Below are 19,971 nucleotides of genomic sequence, written 5' to 3'. Positions count from 1 at the left end.
ACATATATGAGATCAATTACAAGGGCTTGGAGAAACTATTTCAGATTTTGAGATGACTATATGTGTACTAAATGCTTTGCCACCTGATTGGAGTAGCTTTGCAACTAGCATCTACTCAAAGAAAGATACCACACCTTTTGATGAATTGTGGGCTCAATGTATCTTGGAAGAATCCAAGATCAAGGCAAAGGATAACACTGAATCAAATGAAAGATCTCAAGTCTTCATTGCAAGAACCAAGAAGTTGAAGAAAGGAAAGTTTGGAAATTCCAAGAAGAAGCCAAATATGTCCAAGATTCAATGTTATGGATGTAATGATTATGGACACTATAAAAGGGATTGCCTAAAAATTAAGGTGAACAATAAAAGAAAGGAAAGAAGTGAAGCTCACGTAGCTGAAGAAAAGGGAGAACCTGAGAAGAAGCTGAAAGGAGAAGATCCCAAGGATCTTCATTATTGAAGGAAGTCTCATCTCTGCCAAGTTCTTTATAAATTTTTGTCTTTCTTTTAAGTAAAAAGTAGAGTTGCATGCATTGTTGTATACTCTAGAAGAGTCTTGATTTTGTAAAAGCATGGCATCATAGATAGAAGCATGTGATAGTAGAAGTCATTAGAGTTTACTTGATTAAATTGCTTTGATGGGAATCATCTAGCTTTCAAGAATGAAAAGATTTGAACCACATTGCATATTATTATTCATCTGAACAGTTTCTAACATAATGTTAGAGGTAGTCATTTTGCTAAGAAGGATCATCAAGATCCAATAAGAACCATTATTTAGGAAGGTTCTTGGAAAGGAGCATTATGACAAGTCTGGTATATATTCCATCTAGTATGGAAACAATACTCTTGAAGGATGAAGGATTGCAGATGGTCGTATAGCAGTATGAAAGGCAAGAAACCTATCTTTGATAGGTATACGAAGCAAGCTCATTCAAAGGATGACTTGATGATCGCATGGAAGCAAAGGTATGCATATTTGAAGTAATTCTTCCCTAGGGTATGGTTCATATCTAAAAGAATCGTGAAGGAAGAGTTAGTTATATCAATGTCTTGGAAAAGTCTTACATGATGCTCGAAAATAGAAATTTGACATACTGTGAAATAGATGGAGATCAAGACTCTCTCACAAAATTGCATGGCATAAATATAACAATGTTCACCAACATCAAGTATAGTTTCTGGAAGAAAGAAAGGGAGTTAAGAATGACAACTCCAAGGAAGATATTACAACTTGACAATCACACTTGATCCATGAGCACTTTGATTAAAATGACTACATGGAGAAAGATACATATGGAGATGGATCATGCGAAAGGATGTTGATCTCAAAGAACTCAAATAAGTTGATGCTTTGATGAGAAGACCATATGACAACGTAAGTCTGATATTTAATATTTTGATATTGGTTATTTGATTAGCATATTGTTTTGCTAACTGGTAGGATATTGCAGGAATGCATGATGACAGTTGAGGCAAGTTCAACTGTGGGTGTTGAACTCAATTCACTGAACTTATGAATTGAGTATATGGTTTTGGCAATTAAGAAGTCAAGGTGCTCACATCATCACCTTGGGATTGAAAGGTAGCAGTGAAAGAACTAATGTTCATCAACAAAGATGTTAAATTTAGGTATGTTCTATGCTTAGAACAATTTACTTCAATTTTTCATATTAGCCCAATGAAAATATTCAGATTAGCAATCACATGAACATGATAGTAAAGTGCAGATAGAACATAAACTTAAACAGCAGAAGACAAGCCAAGACAAGAGGACACAAGATGTGACACCAGCCAGGGACAAACCCCAATGTGGGGAAACCCTTGATCAATTCTTCTTATATTCTTCAATAGTTCAGCGGAGAGAGAGATAGTACAAATATACAAATCAGATATTGTATGACAACAGCAATAAGTCCATCATTCTAATAATGATGATTGTTCTAGAATGCAGCACCTACAGACTTCAAACACTCATGAAGAGTACTGTATTATATCCTTTTGCTAGATCATCAATGATGCTGCAATATACTTCTGATTGCCTGCTCCTGCAATTCTAGATAGGGCACAAGAAGAAGTCTTGTAACCTTCCACGTTGTCAGACAACTAAGCCCTTCAAGGGTAGCAGTCCACCTAGGAAAGTCTCTCCCAATCCACGCTGCCACCTATACTCAATGTACACTGCAGTGCTGCCTCAGAACAGCCTTAGCAGCTTGCTATGGCTTGCAGCCTAGCAAAGCAGCTAGCTGAAGCTACAGATTCTTCCAATAAGCCTAAATAAATCCTTAACACGTGCCAAGTCATAACCTTTTGTTACAACGTTGTCACCTACAGCAATTCATACTGCGTTAGGGCTCCTTTAGCAGTGGCTTAGAGTTTCCCTTAACTGGATCTTGAGACCTCTCTTTGGACTGCATTATTAGCGCCTCCTTCTAGCCATGGATTAGAACCTCACTTGTCGTGGATAGGTCACTTTTGCACAGCGTTCAAACTTCCTTGACTGCACCTAGGTGAACTTGCTTTTGTTGCGGATAAGTGCTGCAGTTTTCAGCAGACAAGGGCTAGATATGATATCGGCAAAGACTTGTTTGGACTGCGGATGAGGGCTCTTCAATAGTTGCAGATCAGGCCTGCGGTTAGGGCACTTAGGACTGTGTATGAGGGCTTCTCCTTCAGCTGAAAATAGGCCTCCTTCACTGCGATTAGGGCTAGATAGAAGCCTCTTGTGACTGCAGCTTTAGTCCTTCCTTAAATGCGGAATATGAGCCTCTATTTAACTGCAGCCATAACTCTTCTTCAGCCTCCTTATGACAGTGTATAGATCTCATCTGAATTGCGGCTAGGGCTGCTCCCTTAGTCTCCTTTCCTCTTGCGTCTAGGGCTTCTCCCTCTTGATCTCTCTAGCCACCAAATCCAAACGAGTGGAGAGAGATCTTAGGAGAACTGTGTGTGTAAAATGACTTGAAGGCCACCTCTATTTATAATAAAACGTTGAGGATGGGTTGGGGTAATTTGGTTGCTGGCCGACCTTGACAAATTGTCAAATAACGTAAATAAATTCATATCTTCATGAATACATGTCGGAATCAGACAATCTTTAGATCAATCCTACACCTCTCGATGAGAGGAATCCAAGAAAAATATCAGCTGCCATAAATAAGAAGACTCACTTGGAGTTTGGCCCTAGTTGCCAATTTTAACAAAAGATCACTTTCATGTTCAAGAGGGAGCTATGACTAGCTTGAAGTTTGATAAGGCTCAATATAATGCCTTCAATGATGATGACAAAAGGAAAGTGATATTGAAGATTGATGGCCTGAACCCTATCACAAGATTGAAGGAAGAAGATGACTCCACGATACCCAGGAAGGAAGAAAGCTCAATATAATGAGATACGAAGAAAAGAGGAAGCCATGCAGCGATCTCCATGAAGAACTAATAGTTGATACATTTATGAAGACAAGCTATAAAGTTTGTGATGATGACTTCCCAAATTGGAAGGAAGTTAGGAATCTCCTCTATATTTGAAAGGGAGTAAAGGAGTCTCCTAGAATAGGAGCAAGGATCTATTCCCCAATCAAGAGGGAATGGAGGGAATAGGGATGTCCTCTCTAGTTGAGAGGGGGTGATGATGGACATCAAATTTGTATTCTCTTCTTCATGGGTCATGCACTTGACCAAGACTAATAGTTGTAAGTCTAAGTGAAGGCCTTGGAGAGAGGATCGTGGATGGAGGATTGGATAAGCACCTGTGATTTCCTTGAGGATATAAAATCCAAGATAGGAAATGAACTGACACTCTTTGAGGATTGGATAGGTATCCAAGACAAGAGTGGTTGAAGAGGACCGATATCCTTTGATGATTGGGAATCCAAGATAAGAATAGTCCTAAAAGGACATACCTAATGAACATCTGGATGGGGTATGTGCCTTGTAGAGTTAGTGAGGTATCCCATGTAAGGCCTCCCAGCATTATGTTCTTGCATAAGAAAGAGTGTGTCATGGCATTACTATGATGATAATGTTGGTGAAGATGTTGACGCTTAAAGATGGCTTACCAATCCGATTCTTCTTATGAGAACTCTTTAGTTTGAGAATAACCTTGTACCAGGTGTACAATTATGAATACCTCCCTAGTTAATAGGGAGTGTTGGAAAATGTAACTAGTTTCAGTCTTCATAATTGTCAATGTACTCAAATCATTATATATATTTTATGTTACAAGAAAAAGAAGAAAGAAAAATATCAATTTTGAGCATGGGTTTCATGCTCCATTTTGATGGTCATCTAGGTAAAGCATGTCCTGTCAAAAGAATATATTTTTTTGAGTCAAAAGAGCCTTTATCATTTATATAAGACCCTTTCAAGCAAGTTGTAACATGTAAAAGATATTGATTTTGAGTCTAGAAAGTACTAGAAACCTCCAAGCATAAGTTGGCCCTGGCAGCTACAAGTTGGCCTAAAGAAGGGAATTTGACCTCATGGAAAGACTATAAATACAGGCAACTTCAACCTCATTTCATCATCAATTTGATCTCTCTTATCAAGAAGTTCGAACTAAAGTTGGCAGCATCAATGAAGCAAGTGTGAAGGTGTAGAAGGCAAGAAAAACTCAAGAAGAAGGAAGAAGGTTTGTTTTTTGGGTCTTTCTCTCTCACACATGCAAAGGTTATGGTTTTTGCAGCTTTAAGGAAGGATGAAAATTGCAGGGCTAGATTGCAGGAGTAGAGTTCCAGATCCAAGTCGTTGGAAGGCCAAATACTATGGTTTGACTTTGGAGACCTTGCCTTATCTGAAGGAAGTCTTCTTGGAAAAGTAACACATGCTAGAATTAGGGTTTCTGTAAAGACTACAAGATCGAAGTTGGGGGCCGAAATTGAAGTAGGAAGTTGGTTGAAGCAGGATTGACAGTGGTTGTCTTGGTTGATCTCTGACCTAATTGGAAGGGCTTCTTGGAAAGCTGACTTGGTGCTTAGAGGAGGACTTGGTCTAGGGTTTGGGTCTTAGTTTTCTCATTTGAAGCATATTTTAGAAGAAGAGAAGAGATTTTATGGGTTTTCCCCTTGGAGGGGTTTTGCCCTGGCTTGGAGCCTATATATCTTGTGTCCATTTTCTTTACTATCTATGCACTTGATAATTGTTTGATGAAAGGATATAATAAAGAAACACAAGAAGATAAATAAAGTTCACAAGCAATTACTAAGACTAACGAGAATTTGAATTAAAAGCCTCCCTATTGCATTCTCCACACAAAGGAGCGTGCATTAGTTCTCTTGTTCTTTTCTCTTGGACATAATAGGCATTTAGTGGAGTGAATTGCCTTGGAGGGGAGAGTTTTGCATGGAGTGACTTTTTTGGGGATTGATGAAGTGATGCTTGACGGAATAGTGTAAGTTTGTGTTAAAATTGGCAACTAGGGCCAAACTCCATGTGGGTCACCTTATTTATGGCAGCTGATATTTTTCTTGGATTCCTCTCTTCAAGAGGTGTAGGATTGATCTAAAGATCATCTGATTCCAACGTGTATTTATGGAGATATGAATTTATTTATATTATTTGACAATTTGTCAAGGTCGGCCAACAAGCAAAGTACCCCCAGCTCAACCTCAAGTTGCATTTAAATAGAGGATACCTCAAGTCATTTGAGACACACATCACCCATGCATTTAAATAGAGGATACCTCAAGTCATTTGAGACACACATCACCCATGATCTCTCTCTCTCCACTCGTTTGGGTTTGTCCTCTAACGAGGAGGACATAGTGGAAAGGAAGATATCTAGTCGCAGTTGAAGGGAGAGCCCTAGCCACAGTGATAAGAAGAAATCTAACCGCAGTTGAAGGGAGATCTAGCCGCAATCAAAGGAGGCCTAATCCGCAACAAAGAGCAAGCCCTAATACGTAACTAAGGAGAGACCCTAAGCCGCAGCAAAAGAAGACCTAGCCACAGATCTAAGGAGCCCTAATACGCAGCTAAGGAGAGACCCTAAGCCGTAGCAAAAGGAGTCCTAACACAGCAAGAAGAAACATGTTGACAGAATGAAAGAAGCATTAGTTGTTGTAGGTGACAGCGTAGTGATAGAGGTTGTTTCTACGCATGGGTTAAGGACTTGTTTGGGCCTATTGGAGGAGACCGCAGCTACAGCTAGCTAATTTGCTAGGCTACAAGCCATAGCAAGCAACTAAGGTTGTTCCAAGGCAGCGTTAAGGTGAACAATGCTTGCAGGAGGCAATGTGGCATAAGGGGAGACTCTCCTAGGTGGACTGCAGCTCTAGAAAGGCTTAGTTTGCTGACAACATGGATGGTTAAGGGTTGCATATTGTGCCCTAACCAGAATTGCAGGAGAAACAAGCAATCAGTGGAGGAATGTTGGGTCAAAGTGTTGACCGGATTGGATCATGATTGTAGCAGCCTGTTGTTGCCATGTGAAGGATCTTCCAAGGAGTTGAAGGATTTTCCTAGGAGCAGAACCAGCAATGTAGTTTTTGGATGCATTGAACTTACTGTTGGAGGTCGAGTTGACTGAGATTTGACCGAGCTTGATTAGAGGTCAAACTTGACCTGTCTGACCAGCGTTGACTTTGTTGGTTAGGTTTTGTTGTTGCTGTCATAAAATATCAGTTTTGTATATTTGTACTATCTCTCTCTACTAAACTATTGAAGAATATAAGAAGATTTGATCAAGGGTTTCCCCACATTGAGGTTTGTCCCTGGCTGGTGCCACATCTTGTGTCCTTGTGTCTTGGCTTGTCTTCTACTATTTATGTTTGTGTTCTATCTACATTTTACTATCATGCTGATGTGATTGCTAAACTAGACATTGATATTGGGCTAATAAGAAAATTGAAGTAAATTGCTCTTAAACCTAAATTTAACATGGAACCAGAGTTGAGGTGAAGACAAAGCCCAAGCAAGAGTGAAAGAGCAATCACCGAAGACAATCGGACAAGGACCAAAAAGCTCAATGGGTTCCTCATCCCACTTCCCGGCTGAAGACAAGCTCCGTGAAAACTCTGACTATCATGGATGGAAGATGTCTCTTGATCTGACATTGGAAGAACAAGAAGTATTGGATTATGTGAAGGGTAAAATCCCTGAGCCTCCATCAAATGCATCGGTTGCTACAAAGAGCAAGTACAACAAGGCTGAAGTCAAAGCAAAGAAGATTATCAGAGATTCCATTCACAAGCATCTGGTGGCCTACATCTTCAGTTTGAACACCTCCAAGGAGATCTACGACAGGTTGGTAAGCATGCTCAAGGTTAGTGATGCAAATCAAATTTTATTTCTCAAAAATACGTTGAAGGATATTAAGAAGGGCAAAGACAAGGATATTCAATCCTACTTCTTAAGAATGATCTTCTTGCGATTGGATATATCATATCTGACAGGAAACTTACTATCATTACTCTTGCAGGGCTCCCACCCGAGTGGTATATATTTAGAACCACTATTCTCAATAATGATCGAATTCCAAGGTTTGAAGAATTGATGTCAAGATGCATTCAAGAAGAAACAAAAATGGTGGAGCAAGAAATGCCTTTTACTAAAGGCAACCCTACTGCATTCTTCGCTCATGCCAAAAGGAGAAAAAATGCAAGGACTAAATGTCATTTCCATGGAAAGCGTGGATCTAAGGGAGGAAGGAAAGGCAGATGCTTTGCTTGCAATAAGTTTGGCCACTATGCAAGGGAGTGTCCAAATAGAAGGGAAACATCACATGATGATGATCACAATCATTCCAGGGCCAACTTTAGCAACAATGGTCGAAGGAATAACAGGTACAATGGCAAAGGAAAAAGGAATGCAGGACATCAAGGAAATAGTCGACCCTCCAAGAAAGCAAGGAACTCCAGGTATGAAGAAACAAATGTTGTTAACAATACGCAAAAGGAGTATTATCTTATATCAGCCCTCTCCACTACCTCTCCTCCAGACACTTTGGGGAATTGGCTTATTAATAGTGGTGCTTCAAGGCACTTCACGGGATACAAGGAAGCTCTCTCTAATCTGATAGAGAAGGAAACAAAATTGAAGATTATTCTTGTAGACGATGCCACCTATCCCATAAAGGGTGTAGGGAATGTTACTCTTCAATTGAATCAAGGTAACACGATTCATTTACAAAAAGTTCTATATGTACCTGATCTCAAGAAGAACCTGGTGTCCATTTCGGCAATGGAAGACAAAGGTTACAAGGTGACGTTCATCGATGGAAAGGTACGTGTTTGGAAAAGGAATTTTAAAGATGCTTTTACTCTTGGGTTCAGGGTTGGCACTTTGTATCAAGTTGTAGGAAGTCCATTGGGGGCCATGTCTTGCGACACATCTCTACAATCTAAACTATGGCACCGGAGGTTTGCCCATCTTCATTACAAGGCCCTACCCGATATGAGACAAATGGTGACAGGGATGCCCGAGTTCAAAGACAAGCATGAAGGTATATGTCCGTGATGTACCGAGGGAAAGGTTACAAGGGGACCATTCCCCTCAAGTAATAGCAAGAGCACAGATGTGGAACAACCTGAGGGGTTTGAGGTTCATGACCAGGAACCTCATGTATGCAAGTTGAATAGAGATTTCTATGGTTTGAAGCAAGCACCCCGGGCTTGGTTCGAGAGGATTGATAGCTATCTGATGAAGCTGAGATTCACTAGATGTGAAGCCGATCCAAACCTTTACTTTAAAGGTTGAGGATGATAAACCTCTCATACTAGTACTTTATATGGATGACCTCTTTCTGATAGGTACAAACCCTCTCATTTACAACATAAGAGGGAGTTGGATTCTGAATTTGAGATGAAGGATCTAGGACTGATACACTAATTCCTAGGGTTGGAGGTCTAGCAAAGGCCAGGAGAAATTTTCCTATCTCAAGGAAAATATGTTGTGAAGATATTAGAAATATTTGGGATGGTGGACTGCAAGCCTGTGACTACCCCAATGGAGCTTAACTTTGAGAAGTTATGCGGGTGCTGGCGGACCTGAATTGGGTAATGCTTCTGAGTATCGTCAACTCATAGGAGCATTGATGTTCTTGGTGAACTCTCGTCCAGATATATGTTTTGCAGTTAACACGTTGAGCCAATATATGGTTGAGCCTCATCACACACATTGGATTGGTGCCAAGAATCTTCTGAGATATCTTCGGGGCACAATCACTCATGGACTGAGATACACTGCCGAAGATGTGAGGCTGTTGATTGGGCAGGCAGTGTGATGGATCGCAAGAGCACTTCTAGGTGTTGTTTCTCTTTATGTTCAGCTTTGATATCTTGGATGAGCAGGAACCAAAAGTCGGTTGCTTTGAGCACTGCTGAGGCTGAATACATAGTTGCGAGTATGGCCTCTTGTGAAGCTGTCTAGTTGAGGAAGCTCTTCAGTGAGCTATTTGGACATGTGTTGGATACCACCTTGATCCTTTGCGACAACCAGAGTGGGATCCGATTATCAGATAATCCTGTATTTCATGATCGCTCCAAGCACATAGACATCAGGTACCACTTTATCTGGAGCAATAGGGCTCCAACACATTGGGACAGATGAGAAAGTCACTGATATTCTGACGAAGCCACTATACGACTAGGAGTCGTGGAGATACCCTCTCCTAAGGGTCCTATATGATATGGATATTGAGCTTTGGGAGCTCCGGGGGCTTGGGGTACTTCTTAGAGCGATGAGCAACCATAGGGTGAGTGGTTCAGCCTTCCTCTAGTGGTTTTTTATGTCGACAGGATGAGTGGTTCATCCTTCTCCTACTAAGACACAATTATAGGGTGAGTGGTTCAGCCTTCCCCTAGTGATTTATTATGTACAGGGTGAGTGGTTCAGCCTCCCTTGGGATACCCCATGGTGACATGTAGGCAAGATGAGTCGTTCATCCTTCTCCTTCTGAGACATCCTACCCATGTAGTCTAGGACTCATGGAAAGTACCTTTCATCTAGCCAATGAATAGGGAAACGAGGATAGGGACCATAATGCTATAGATGGATGCATCGTGTACTACTGTACTCCCTATGCTAGGATGATATTGATCTGGGATCAATTGGCACCTAAGTCACAGGACACGTCCTCCAGGGTCCCGTGTCCCGTATTTTACGTACTGGACACGAAAACGGCCCTAATACGTGTCGAATACGGTTTTTAACGTGTCCTGAAAAATTGAATACGTATTCGCCGGTTTTCGTCGTGTCCTGAATTTAGAAAACGCGTATTTCATTGGTAGAAAACGTGGCCCTAACATATTTCGACAGGTTGAATACGTACCCCGCAAAAAATGTAATTTAAAGCCTACGCGATGGATTTTTCCCGGTTATTTTCGTCCTGCTGTCGTCTAGAGCTGTCATGTGGAGCAAGGTGTTTGAAGTTAGCACTGAATTTGGAGTCTGAAGCAGATTGTGGTGCGGCTGGTGCCCGTGCCCATTGCTCTGCAGCGTTCAAGACCGGCCCGTAAACTAGTAAACCAGAACCCCTAAACCTGTGGAGACATATCAATCTTATCGTTGGGGTAAGTCAAAGGAATCTGAGTCTATATGGCATGGGTGAGATTCTGTTATTTCTCTGACTTTGAGATGCTCTTTCAAGGAATATGTAGGTGAATCATAATCAATAAACCATAACGATTGGTTGTCCTGAGTACATTATGAAAATATGCAGGGTTATGATACTCTTTCATGAATAAGATATGGGGGTTATTCTAAGTAACTAATCTGCCACAGACAGAGTCACACTCATTGGGAGCAAGATATCTTTTGACTTTGAATCTTGATCGAATGTATGGTTATGAATTCATGTCCATTGTCAACGCATTTGATACATATAATTTGGTGTTTCTGGATAACTTACTATGACATTCAGACAGCCCTTTGATTCAGCGTTATTTTGTCTCTAAATTGTGAGCAAACCCTTTGACATATTTAACATCATTTGGATACTGCATTAGCTGAAGAGTAGGTGATGTTGATTTTGGGCATATACCATATGGCCCACAACTTATACTGTTATACAGTTATACCTTTTATTCTGTGGAGGGAGTTAGGGATGTAGTTGAGTCTTGACCTTTTGGTGTTTTAGACAATACTAGAGTTTTCATTCATATTCATTTGGCATGTTGAAACCTTTCAACTTCAAGGATGGCTGGTCTACCCCATATTATGTTGGAAGAGCAATCAAATGCTTAACTGTGATTTAAATCAGCGTGCACTAAGTTGGCAATAACACTGTCAGGCTGAAGTCCTAAATCCTTGCATTTGTCAAAGTAAGAAAGGACACAGTCTAAGTTCTAAATTTATAATTAGTAGTAAGTACTTACTACTTAGTTTCTTATGTGCTTGTAAGTTGTAAATTTTGATTCTATTTATTTTTTTAAAGTGAACTATGAACTTTGAGAAGTAATTATATTTAATTTGATTAGATAAGCTGCAACCTGCAATTTAATATGGATAAAAAACTATATTTCGGTATATATATATATATATATATATATATATATATATATATTACTAAATATATATAAAACGTGTCCCCCATGTCATGTTTCCAGGTCGCTGTGTTTCGTATTGAATACTCGTATTTACGTGTCCTCCGTGTCTCGTGCTCGTGTCATGTGACTTAGATTGGCACTGATTTCGGGTCAGTAAGAGTGGTATGAAACACTCTCTTTATTTGGAACTGATTTCAGATCAGTAAGAGTGGTATGAGACACTCTCTTTATATGGGACTGACTTCAGGTCAGTGTAGAATGGTATGATACATTCTCGATCACTTCTTCTCCTTCATAGTTCAGCAAAGCAGAGAAGTGCATTGATGGCAGAGATAGTACTATATGATAGATGGATTAGCAGATGGAGTTCTCCCTAGTTGAAAGGGAGTGTTTAAATTGGCAACTAGGGCCAAACTCCATGTGGGTCACCTTATTTAAGGCATCTGATATTTTTCTTGGATTCCTCTCTTCAAGAGGTGTAGGATTGATCTAAAGATCATCCGATTCCGACATATATTTATGGAGATATGAATTTATTTATATTATTTGACAATTTGTCAAGGTCGGTCAGCAAGCAAATTACCCCCAACTCAACCTCAACGTTGCATTTAAATACATGAGACCTCAAGTCATTTGAGACACACATCACTCATGATCTCTCTCTCTCCACTCATTTGGGTTTGTCCTCTCACAAGGAGGATGCAGTGGAAAGGAAGATATCTAGCCCCAGTTGAAGGGAGAGCCCTAGCCGCAATCATAAGAAGAAATCTAACCACAGTTGAAGGGAGATATAGCCGCAATCAAAGGAAGCTTAATCCGCAGCAAAGAGCAAGCCCTAATACGCAGCTAAGGAGAGACCCTTAGCCGCAGCAAAAGAAGACCTAGCCACAGATCTAAGGAGCCCTAATACGCAGCTAAGGAGAGACCTTAACCCGCAGCAAAAGGAGCCTTAACGCAACAAGAAGAAGCATGTTGACAGTGTGAAAGAAGCATGAGTTGTTGTAGGTGACAGTGTAGTGATAGAGGTTGTTTCTAGGCATGGGTTAAGGACTTGTTTGGGCCTGTCGGAGGAGACCGCAGCTACAACTAGCTGCTTTGCTAGGCTGCCAGCCATAGCAAGCAGCTAAGGTTTTTCCAAGGCAGCGTTAAGGTGAACAATGCTTGCAGGAGGCAACGTGGCATAAGGGGAGACTCTCCTAGGTGGATTGCAGCTCTAGGAAGGCTTAGTTTGTTGACAGTGTGGATGGTTAAGGGCTGCATATTGTGCCCTAAAATAAATTGCAGGGGCAGCAAGCCATCAATGGAGGTCAACAGCATTTTGTGGAGGAATGTTGGATCAAAGTGTTGACCAGATTTGGATCGTGATTGTAGTAGCCTGTTGTTGCCATGCGAAGGATCTTCCGAGGAGTTGAAGGATTTTCTTAGGAGCAGAACCAACAGTGTAGTTTTTGGATGCATTGAGCTTACTGTTGGAGGTTGAGAATTCACTAAGCTTTGACTGAACTTGATTAGAGGTTAAATCTGACCTGTTTGACCAGTGTTGACTTTGCTGGTTAGGTTTTGTTATTGCTATCATAAAATATCAGTTTTTTATATTTGTACTATCTCTCTCTCTGCTGAACTATTGAAGAATATAAGAAGATTTGATCAAGGATTTCCCCACATTGGGGTTTGTCCCTGGCTGGTGCCACATCTTGTGTCCTCTTTTCTTAGCTTGTCTTCTATTGTTTATGGTTATGTGCTATCTACATTTTACTATCATGTTGATGTGATTGCTAAATTGGACATTGATATTGGCCTAACAAGAAAATTGAAGTAAATTGCTCTCACGCATAGAACATACCTAAATTTAACAGTTTGCTGTCATTTTCTTCCATTTTGCATGTTATTTTTCTAAAATTAGAGTTTCTATATTCCATATTAAAAAGTGCAATATCATTCTTAAAATCTTGATTCTTTATCATTATGGAAAATTTGCCTTTCAAGGACCCATCAAAGGAACTTGGGGAATGCATCGTTTGACCTTAAATCCCCCACATAAAGAAGTCGCCAGGGTTATAAGCGAAAAAATTTGATCTTCCACCATCTTCATCCAAGGCCCTGATAAAAATGGCTAAAACAACACAATTACTGAAACTCAAATCATATATTATGCACAAATGGTGTATGTGCAAAGACACTCACACACACAGATTTACATTCAGATTACTCTATTAAATAGAGTTTCTGAGATCCAACTTATTCCCAAATTAGATAGAGAGGTTGAGAGAATTTCTCAACCATCACAAACCAACTTCTTAAATATGGAATGTAAGCATTAACTCCAACATCCCCCCTTAATGATTACATTACATCAAAATAACAAAATAATCAAGCTTATCAGTAGGTGCTCCATCAAGTTGCCTCATAACCCTCGGAAAGGTGTAGTTGGCAAGTTGGATTCCCGAGTTCCCTTCCTCAACTCCCGAATCAAGGACCTCCCGAAGTCAATTACTGGACAGCATCCCAATCTGTCGCATAACCTCATTAGGAAACCACTTCCACGTCTACCACTAATGAGGGATCCTTCCCTAGATCCGCAACTGCCATACTATCTGGACAACCATCCATATTGAGCCTTACTACTACTTGATCCATGCAAATACTCATCCAAGCATACTACTGCAGGTTGATTCTAAAAAAAAAGATAATTGCATCCCAACAAAATGTTTCTGAAGATATCAATGTAGGCCCTACTGCCTTTGATATGCAGGCCATCGCCACAGACTCAAGATGCCACCGCCAAGTGCAAAACCTTCAATTGCCGCAACAACAGGGTTTGAACCTCCTTCAATCACATCGTTCATAAGGGTAAATCCAGATACAACTAATTCTTCACCATTAGACCCTTTTTCTTGAATATTTTGAAATCCCGTAATGTCTCCTCCACCACAGAATTTTCCATTTGCTCCTTTCAACATGATAGCTTTAACGCCCTGATCTGAATGCAGCTGAAAGTTCTAAACAAAGCATTTTGAACTTCAGTGCTTATCGCATTCACAGGTGGGTAATCGACTGTTATTACAGTAACTCCATCGAACTCTGATTGAACTTAAAAAAAAGGCTGGAACTCCAAATGCAGGAGGTCCTTTGTCAGATCTGATTCCCAGATCCACTAAAGAGGGTCTAAAGAGCGTGGATCCTCTTGTATCTCTGGAAAGAGAAAAAAATGTGAGATATGAATGCCAGGAAAAGAATTTCGCCTCTGCAAATGAATATGATTCATAAGAAAGTACCCGTCCTCATCCACAACGATAAACCTGTCTGCGAATCTCTCATCAGTCTCCAATACATAGACGAGATTTGGCCGAACACCAATTCCTTCATGCCGTCAAACCCATAACAGAGAAACACCACAGACTGAATTAAGAATTTCTATGAGCAGAACATGGCTCAGGTTAATTTGAAACAACACAGGTTCAGATCTAGCTCTGATACCATGATAAAAATGGCTAAAACAACACAATTACTGAAACTCAATCATATATTATGCACAAATGGTGTATGTGCAAAGACACTCACACACACAGATTTACATTCAAATTACTCTATTAAATAGAGTTTCTGAGATCCAACTTATTCCCAAATTAGATAGAGAGGTTGAGAGAATTTCTCAACCATCACAAACCAACTTCTTAAATATGGAATGTAAGCATTAACTCCAACAGGCCCCCTATCATTGGCTTTGCCCTAATTGACTCCATTGCCCAATTGAGTAAAGGCACTACTCTAGTCATGGTGATCACTTAAATTCTTACTTATTTTCTTTCCTGATAACTAGGGTTATGGTTTTGCTTTAATTTGCATCTATATGTCATTATTATTGATAGAGATTGCATTTAATAAATTAACAAGGAAAAATCTAGCATTAATTGCATTTTTATGCCTAAAAGTAGGGTTGATGTCTAGACTTTTATTATTGTTTTATGCCTATAAAACCATTAAAAACCTTAAAGTTTCCTTATCCCTTGATTACCCCTTGATAGCATTTGATCTTTTGTTGAATATATACCTTAGGCTACTTCTTAGTTGTTATATGCTATATTGCATGTTGTAAACCTACGCATTATAAAAACCCTAGTTTATAACAGCCCTCTTCTAGTCCATTGGGGTTGGTGGAAATGTGTACTTGATTACTTTTAACTCTTGTCAGAGTCATCAAGGCCTTGCTAGCACCTTTCTCCATAACCATTAGATCTTTGACACCCTCCAACCTTGTTAGGGAAGCCTCCCTTGTGGGGGATAACATCCACCACTAAACAGCAGGAGGGAGGCCACTCAGGTGAAAGCAATGGCTAATCTCAATGTTGCCATAAGATCTAGGTTTCCTAGTGAGGTTTGCACTAGGCCTGCTAGATTTTGTGATATGATGAACCACATATTTATCCTTTGGGCTATTATTAAGGTTAAATAATGATCATCTAAAGTTTTACAATGTTTTGTGGAAAACAGGAAGGCTTTTGATTAATCTTGAGGGAATCCCTTTTCCCGAGATTGAAAGACATTCCCTGAGTCTCTCATTGTTGATAGTAATAAAACATAGGATGACAACAGAATATTTCTTTGTAAAGAAAGTTAAAACAACTAGAGTGTCCATAATTTACCATCTTATCGCAAACCTTGGATTCACAGCTCAACTTTATAACATCTGTAATATGTATAACTCCCAATCTTTTCAATACTGGGAAAGCAGTATCCAAACTTGCTTCAAACCCCTTTAGAAAGAAAAACTAAACCACCATGAAGCGGAATTAAGGTCCTATTAGCCAAGGCTAAACAAAATACTTTCTTGAACCATATGTTGAAGCAATTTCAATGAGAATCTAAGAAGCAATTGTTTACAAAACTTTCCAATAATATATTCAGAACCTGCAGAGGTGAAGAAAACAAACTAACCAAATTCAAACCAGGGTACTAAAATACTGATATCTACAATATGAGATATTCCAGAGAACAAGGTTATGCTTGCCAATAATCCAAGTATTATGTAAACAGGAACTTTCTTTTCTTTGTGAAAACTCATGCATGGGGTTAGATAAATGCAGACCTGCCTTACTAGAACCCGAAACAAATGACTTAAACTTATGTAGAACAGCAAACTGTATTGCTGTATAGGGCATCACCATGAGAAGTGCTGGAACATTCCCCCTCCATAACCCCTATTTCATTGATAACAGAAGTAGTTACAAAAGAATAGTGCTTATAGCCTCAAAGTTAGCAGAAATACATAAAGCAGGAATAGGAACAATAAATTGTTTGTTGAATAATGCATGCACCAGATTACACCAGGAATTAAGGACATCCAAATGCAGATGCAAAGTTTTATATACTATAGACCTACAAACTTTTTTAAATTTTAAGCAAGCCATAGATAGCTATATTTGTGTTTTAACTTTTATCTAAGCCAGACAATTCACGCATGACAAGTTTGTAGGAAAAAATGTTCAACTTGACATTAGCTTTGAACGTCAAACCTGTGAGTAAGAATAGGTAACGAGATTATTCAGTTTTATTGACCTTATAAGCTATCCAAACTCTTCATATCTGAAAGAGATGGAATTAGAACTACAATATTTTCCATTCTTGAGATAGAAAATGAAATATATAAAAATTTAAAATAGATTAATTGAAAACACATAAAGTAAAATACAGACTTTTAGTTTCTTGAGAATGAAGATGAAATATGTAAATTAGATTAAAAGGGGTTCCCTATTGAATGTGTGAAAACTTTAACCATAGATGAAATCTCAACAGTGAAATACTCGTCGAAAAATATTTGTTTTGAAAGGTTGCAGTTCCCAATGATCAAAGGTTTAAAAAAGAAGTGCTTAGTCTGACGGTTTTCGAAACACCTATCTGTCGAAGCTAGGAAATTACTTGTTAACACTCTACCACAGTTGTCCTGCAAAAAAGGACAATTGATTCACTTATTTTTCGTTTTCAGGGCAGTTGGTTTCAGCAAGTTCATTCACTTATCAACAGGTTCTTACATTTCAGTTCAATGTAATCTCTACAACTAAAACGGAAACTGTTTTCTTCTAGGACCCCATCTCAATCTTTTATAATGATATACAGAGTCCTCAAAGGATATACAAATATGACTGGACCCAAAGCAAACGACGCAATTTTGTGTATATTGCTCTCCAGAGAGATAATCTACTAATTAGGAAATCATATATACAGGAATATGCAACCGTAGAGACTTCTCAAAAATAATCAAGAAATTTTTTCCAAAGGCCACCATGTATATCATTATTGAACAGCCTCAAATGACTTACAAAAAAATGTTACAAGGATCTTAAATCTTGAAAGGATTAGTGCAACCAAATGTTTAACTTTCATGCTTAACTGCTTTCATTAGAAATCTCAAACTCACTGCTTTGGTACAAATTCAATCCACATTTCCACACCCTTCTCTATTGATACATAGTGTTGAAACATGGTTTCTTCAACATTACTCTCAGGATCTTCTGACAGCACACCTCTCAGTTCCAAATGAATCAATGAGGAAATTATTTCTTGGTGTTGAATTCAGATTTTCCTTTGTGACATACCTTGTGGTAGTCACGGTATGCCATAGGCATTCATTAGAAAAGGACAAGCCCATATAGTCCAGAAGGACAAATAAATATACATAAAATATGAGAGACGCAGGGGATGATAGCCATGTGATATTAAGGAAATAGTCTATACTTATATGTGTGTATAGAGAGATATATTGCCAAAAGGCGTTTGATCCAATGGTAAGATGAAAGGAGTTTTTCACCATTGGGCAAAGTTCAATTCCTATAAGGGCTTTCACTGGAGCCACAAGTGTGGTTGCACCCGGAGAGATTATATTAAATGATCTTGTAATCCATGCACGCATATGTGGATCAAAGCCCACCCCCATGGTTCACGTTTAAAGGTCCATCAAGCAATGATCTAGCGGCAACTTGGAGTAGTTATTGTGACAATGGCCCAAGTTCAAATCCTGGAAAGCATGTTCCTCTCCTACACGGGATTCATCAAATGTGGCTATCAATTATATTGAATATTGTTGATGTAGCCTGTTACCTCCCAGGAGGTACCCTATATTTTTCATGACAACACCATTGTTAAGACCAATGAGGTGCAAGTCCCAAAGCCTTGTAGACCATGTGGATGAGTATGTATATGGTGTCCTAGGCCTTTTGATGGTCGGTCATGCCGGATATCTTTAGTCCCTGTTACCCACAAAAAAGTGGGTAACCCATAGGAGAAATTCTTCTCCTCCTTGGACAGCCAGCCAGCCAGCAACCCTATTGATTATCACATCACATGATGCCATAGAACCTCCACCTATTGCTCCGGTCAGATTTCTTTCTCCCATCTAGCATTCCTTCTTGAAGGAAGGTGGGTCATCCATCAACATGTATTTTAACCATTTTGTATCATGTGCTTATACTGAATGCTTTTGGGCATACTAATAAGAATCAAGGGGTGTTCCAAATAATTGAGCAATCTTTGACTATATTCTTATCCCCTTACTTCACCTTGGACGTTAGTCTTTGACTCTAATCCAGTAGGACCTCCTCTAAGACCTTAGGGTTTTAGGAAGGATAGTATTGGGGAGGCTTTGAATGAAGTAGCATGTCTATGGTTTTAAATTTTACATACTTTTTCTTTTTCTTTTTTTATCTAGAAGGATCAACAACCGGGTCGGGCTCATACTCACGTGACATGGTGTTGATTCCAACCGTTACCACTATAACCTCTAGGTGAACCCATATGCTTCCCACACATGGTCCACACAGTAAATCAATGGACTTGAACCTCAAACATCAAATTTGCACAAAGTCTTCATATCAAGGTGATCGCAAATCTAACTACACCACTAGGGGCCATGGTATTCCATACTTACCACTTTTCGTCTTTCCCCTTATTTTATCTCCATTATTCGGGATGGTGGTCATTGGTCATGGGGATTGGCCCCTTGTTGAAATTAGCAACTAGGGCCAAACTCCATGTGGGTCATCTTATTAATGGCTGATAATATTTTTATTAGAATCCTCTCGTCGAGAGGTGTAGGATTGATCTAAAGATCATCCAATTCCGATAAGTATTTATGGAGATATGAATTTATTTTGATTATGGAATAATTATCAAGCCGACCAGCAACTCATGTAGGCTCAGAAGCCCAACAGTCGCATCTATTCAATCATCAACATTTGTATATAAACACAGGAGGTCTTTTCCTCATTTTCACACACACATCTCAACACATCTCTCTCTCTCTCCTGCGCAAAAAGAGGCTCTTCTCCTACTGTGCAGAAAGGGACTCTTATCTCACACGTGTAGAAGGAAGGACGCAGAATTTAGGGCTGCAACTGCAAATCGGAAGTTTGACCAGTGTTGACCATCAGACTCTCTCTCAGAACTGCGTAGTAGGTGAAGCTGACTCTCCTTGGAAATCTAGGTGATGCCGATG

At 39.5% G+C, this 19,971-nt stretch overlaps 1 protein-coding gene across 1 annotated transcript in view; it reads right to left on the bottom strand.

Moving 5' to 3' along the window:
• Window positions 1-19,971, bottom strand: part of LOC149200015 (mitochondrial thiamine diphosphate carrier 2-like) — a 95,289-nt gene that overhangs the window by 46,863 nt on the left and 28,455 nt on the right. The window contains exon 3 of the mRNA XM_089402572.1: window positions 16,570-16,681. Coding sequence (XP_089258698.1) covers window positions 16,570-16,681 — 112 coding nt within the window. The remainder of the gene's footprint in view (window positions 1-16,569; window positions 16,682-19,971) is intronic.

The sequence above is a fragment of the Pinus tabuliformis genome, chromosome 2_1 (assembly GCF_031772625.1).
Source record: "Pinus tabuliformis cultivar Carrire ecotype Pingquan chromosome 2_1, CPIR1, whole genome shotgun sequence".
Taxonomy (NCBI): domain Eukaryota; kingdom Viridiplantae; phylum Streptophyta; class Pinopsida; order Pinales; family Pinaceae; genus Pinus; species Pinus tabuliformis.
The sequence above is the reverse complement of the archived record's forward strand: the minus strand, read 5'-3'. Positions and strand labels throughout refer to the sequence as shown.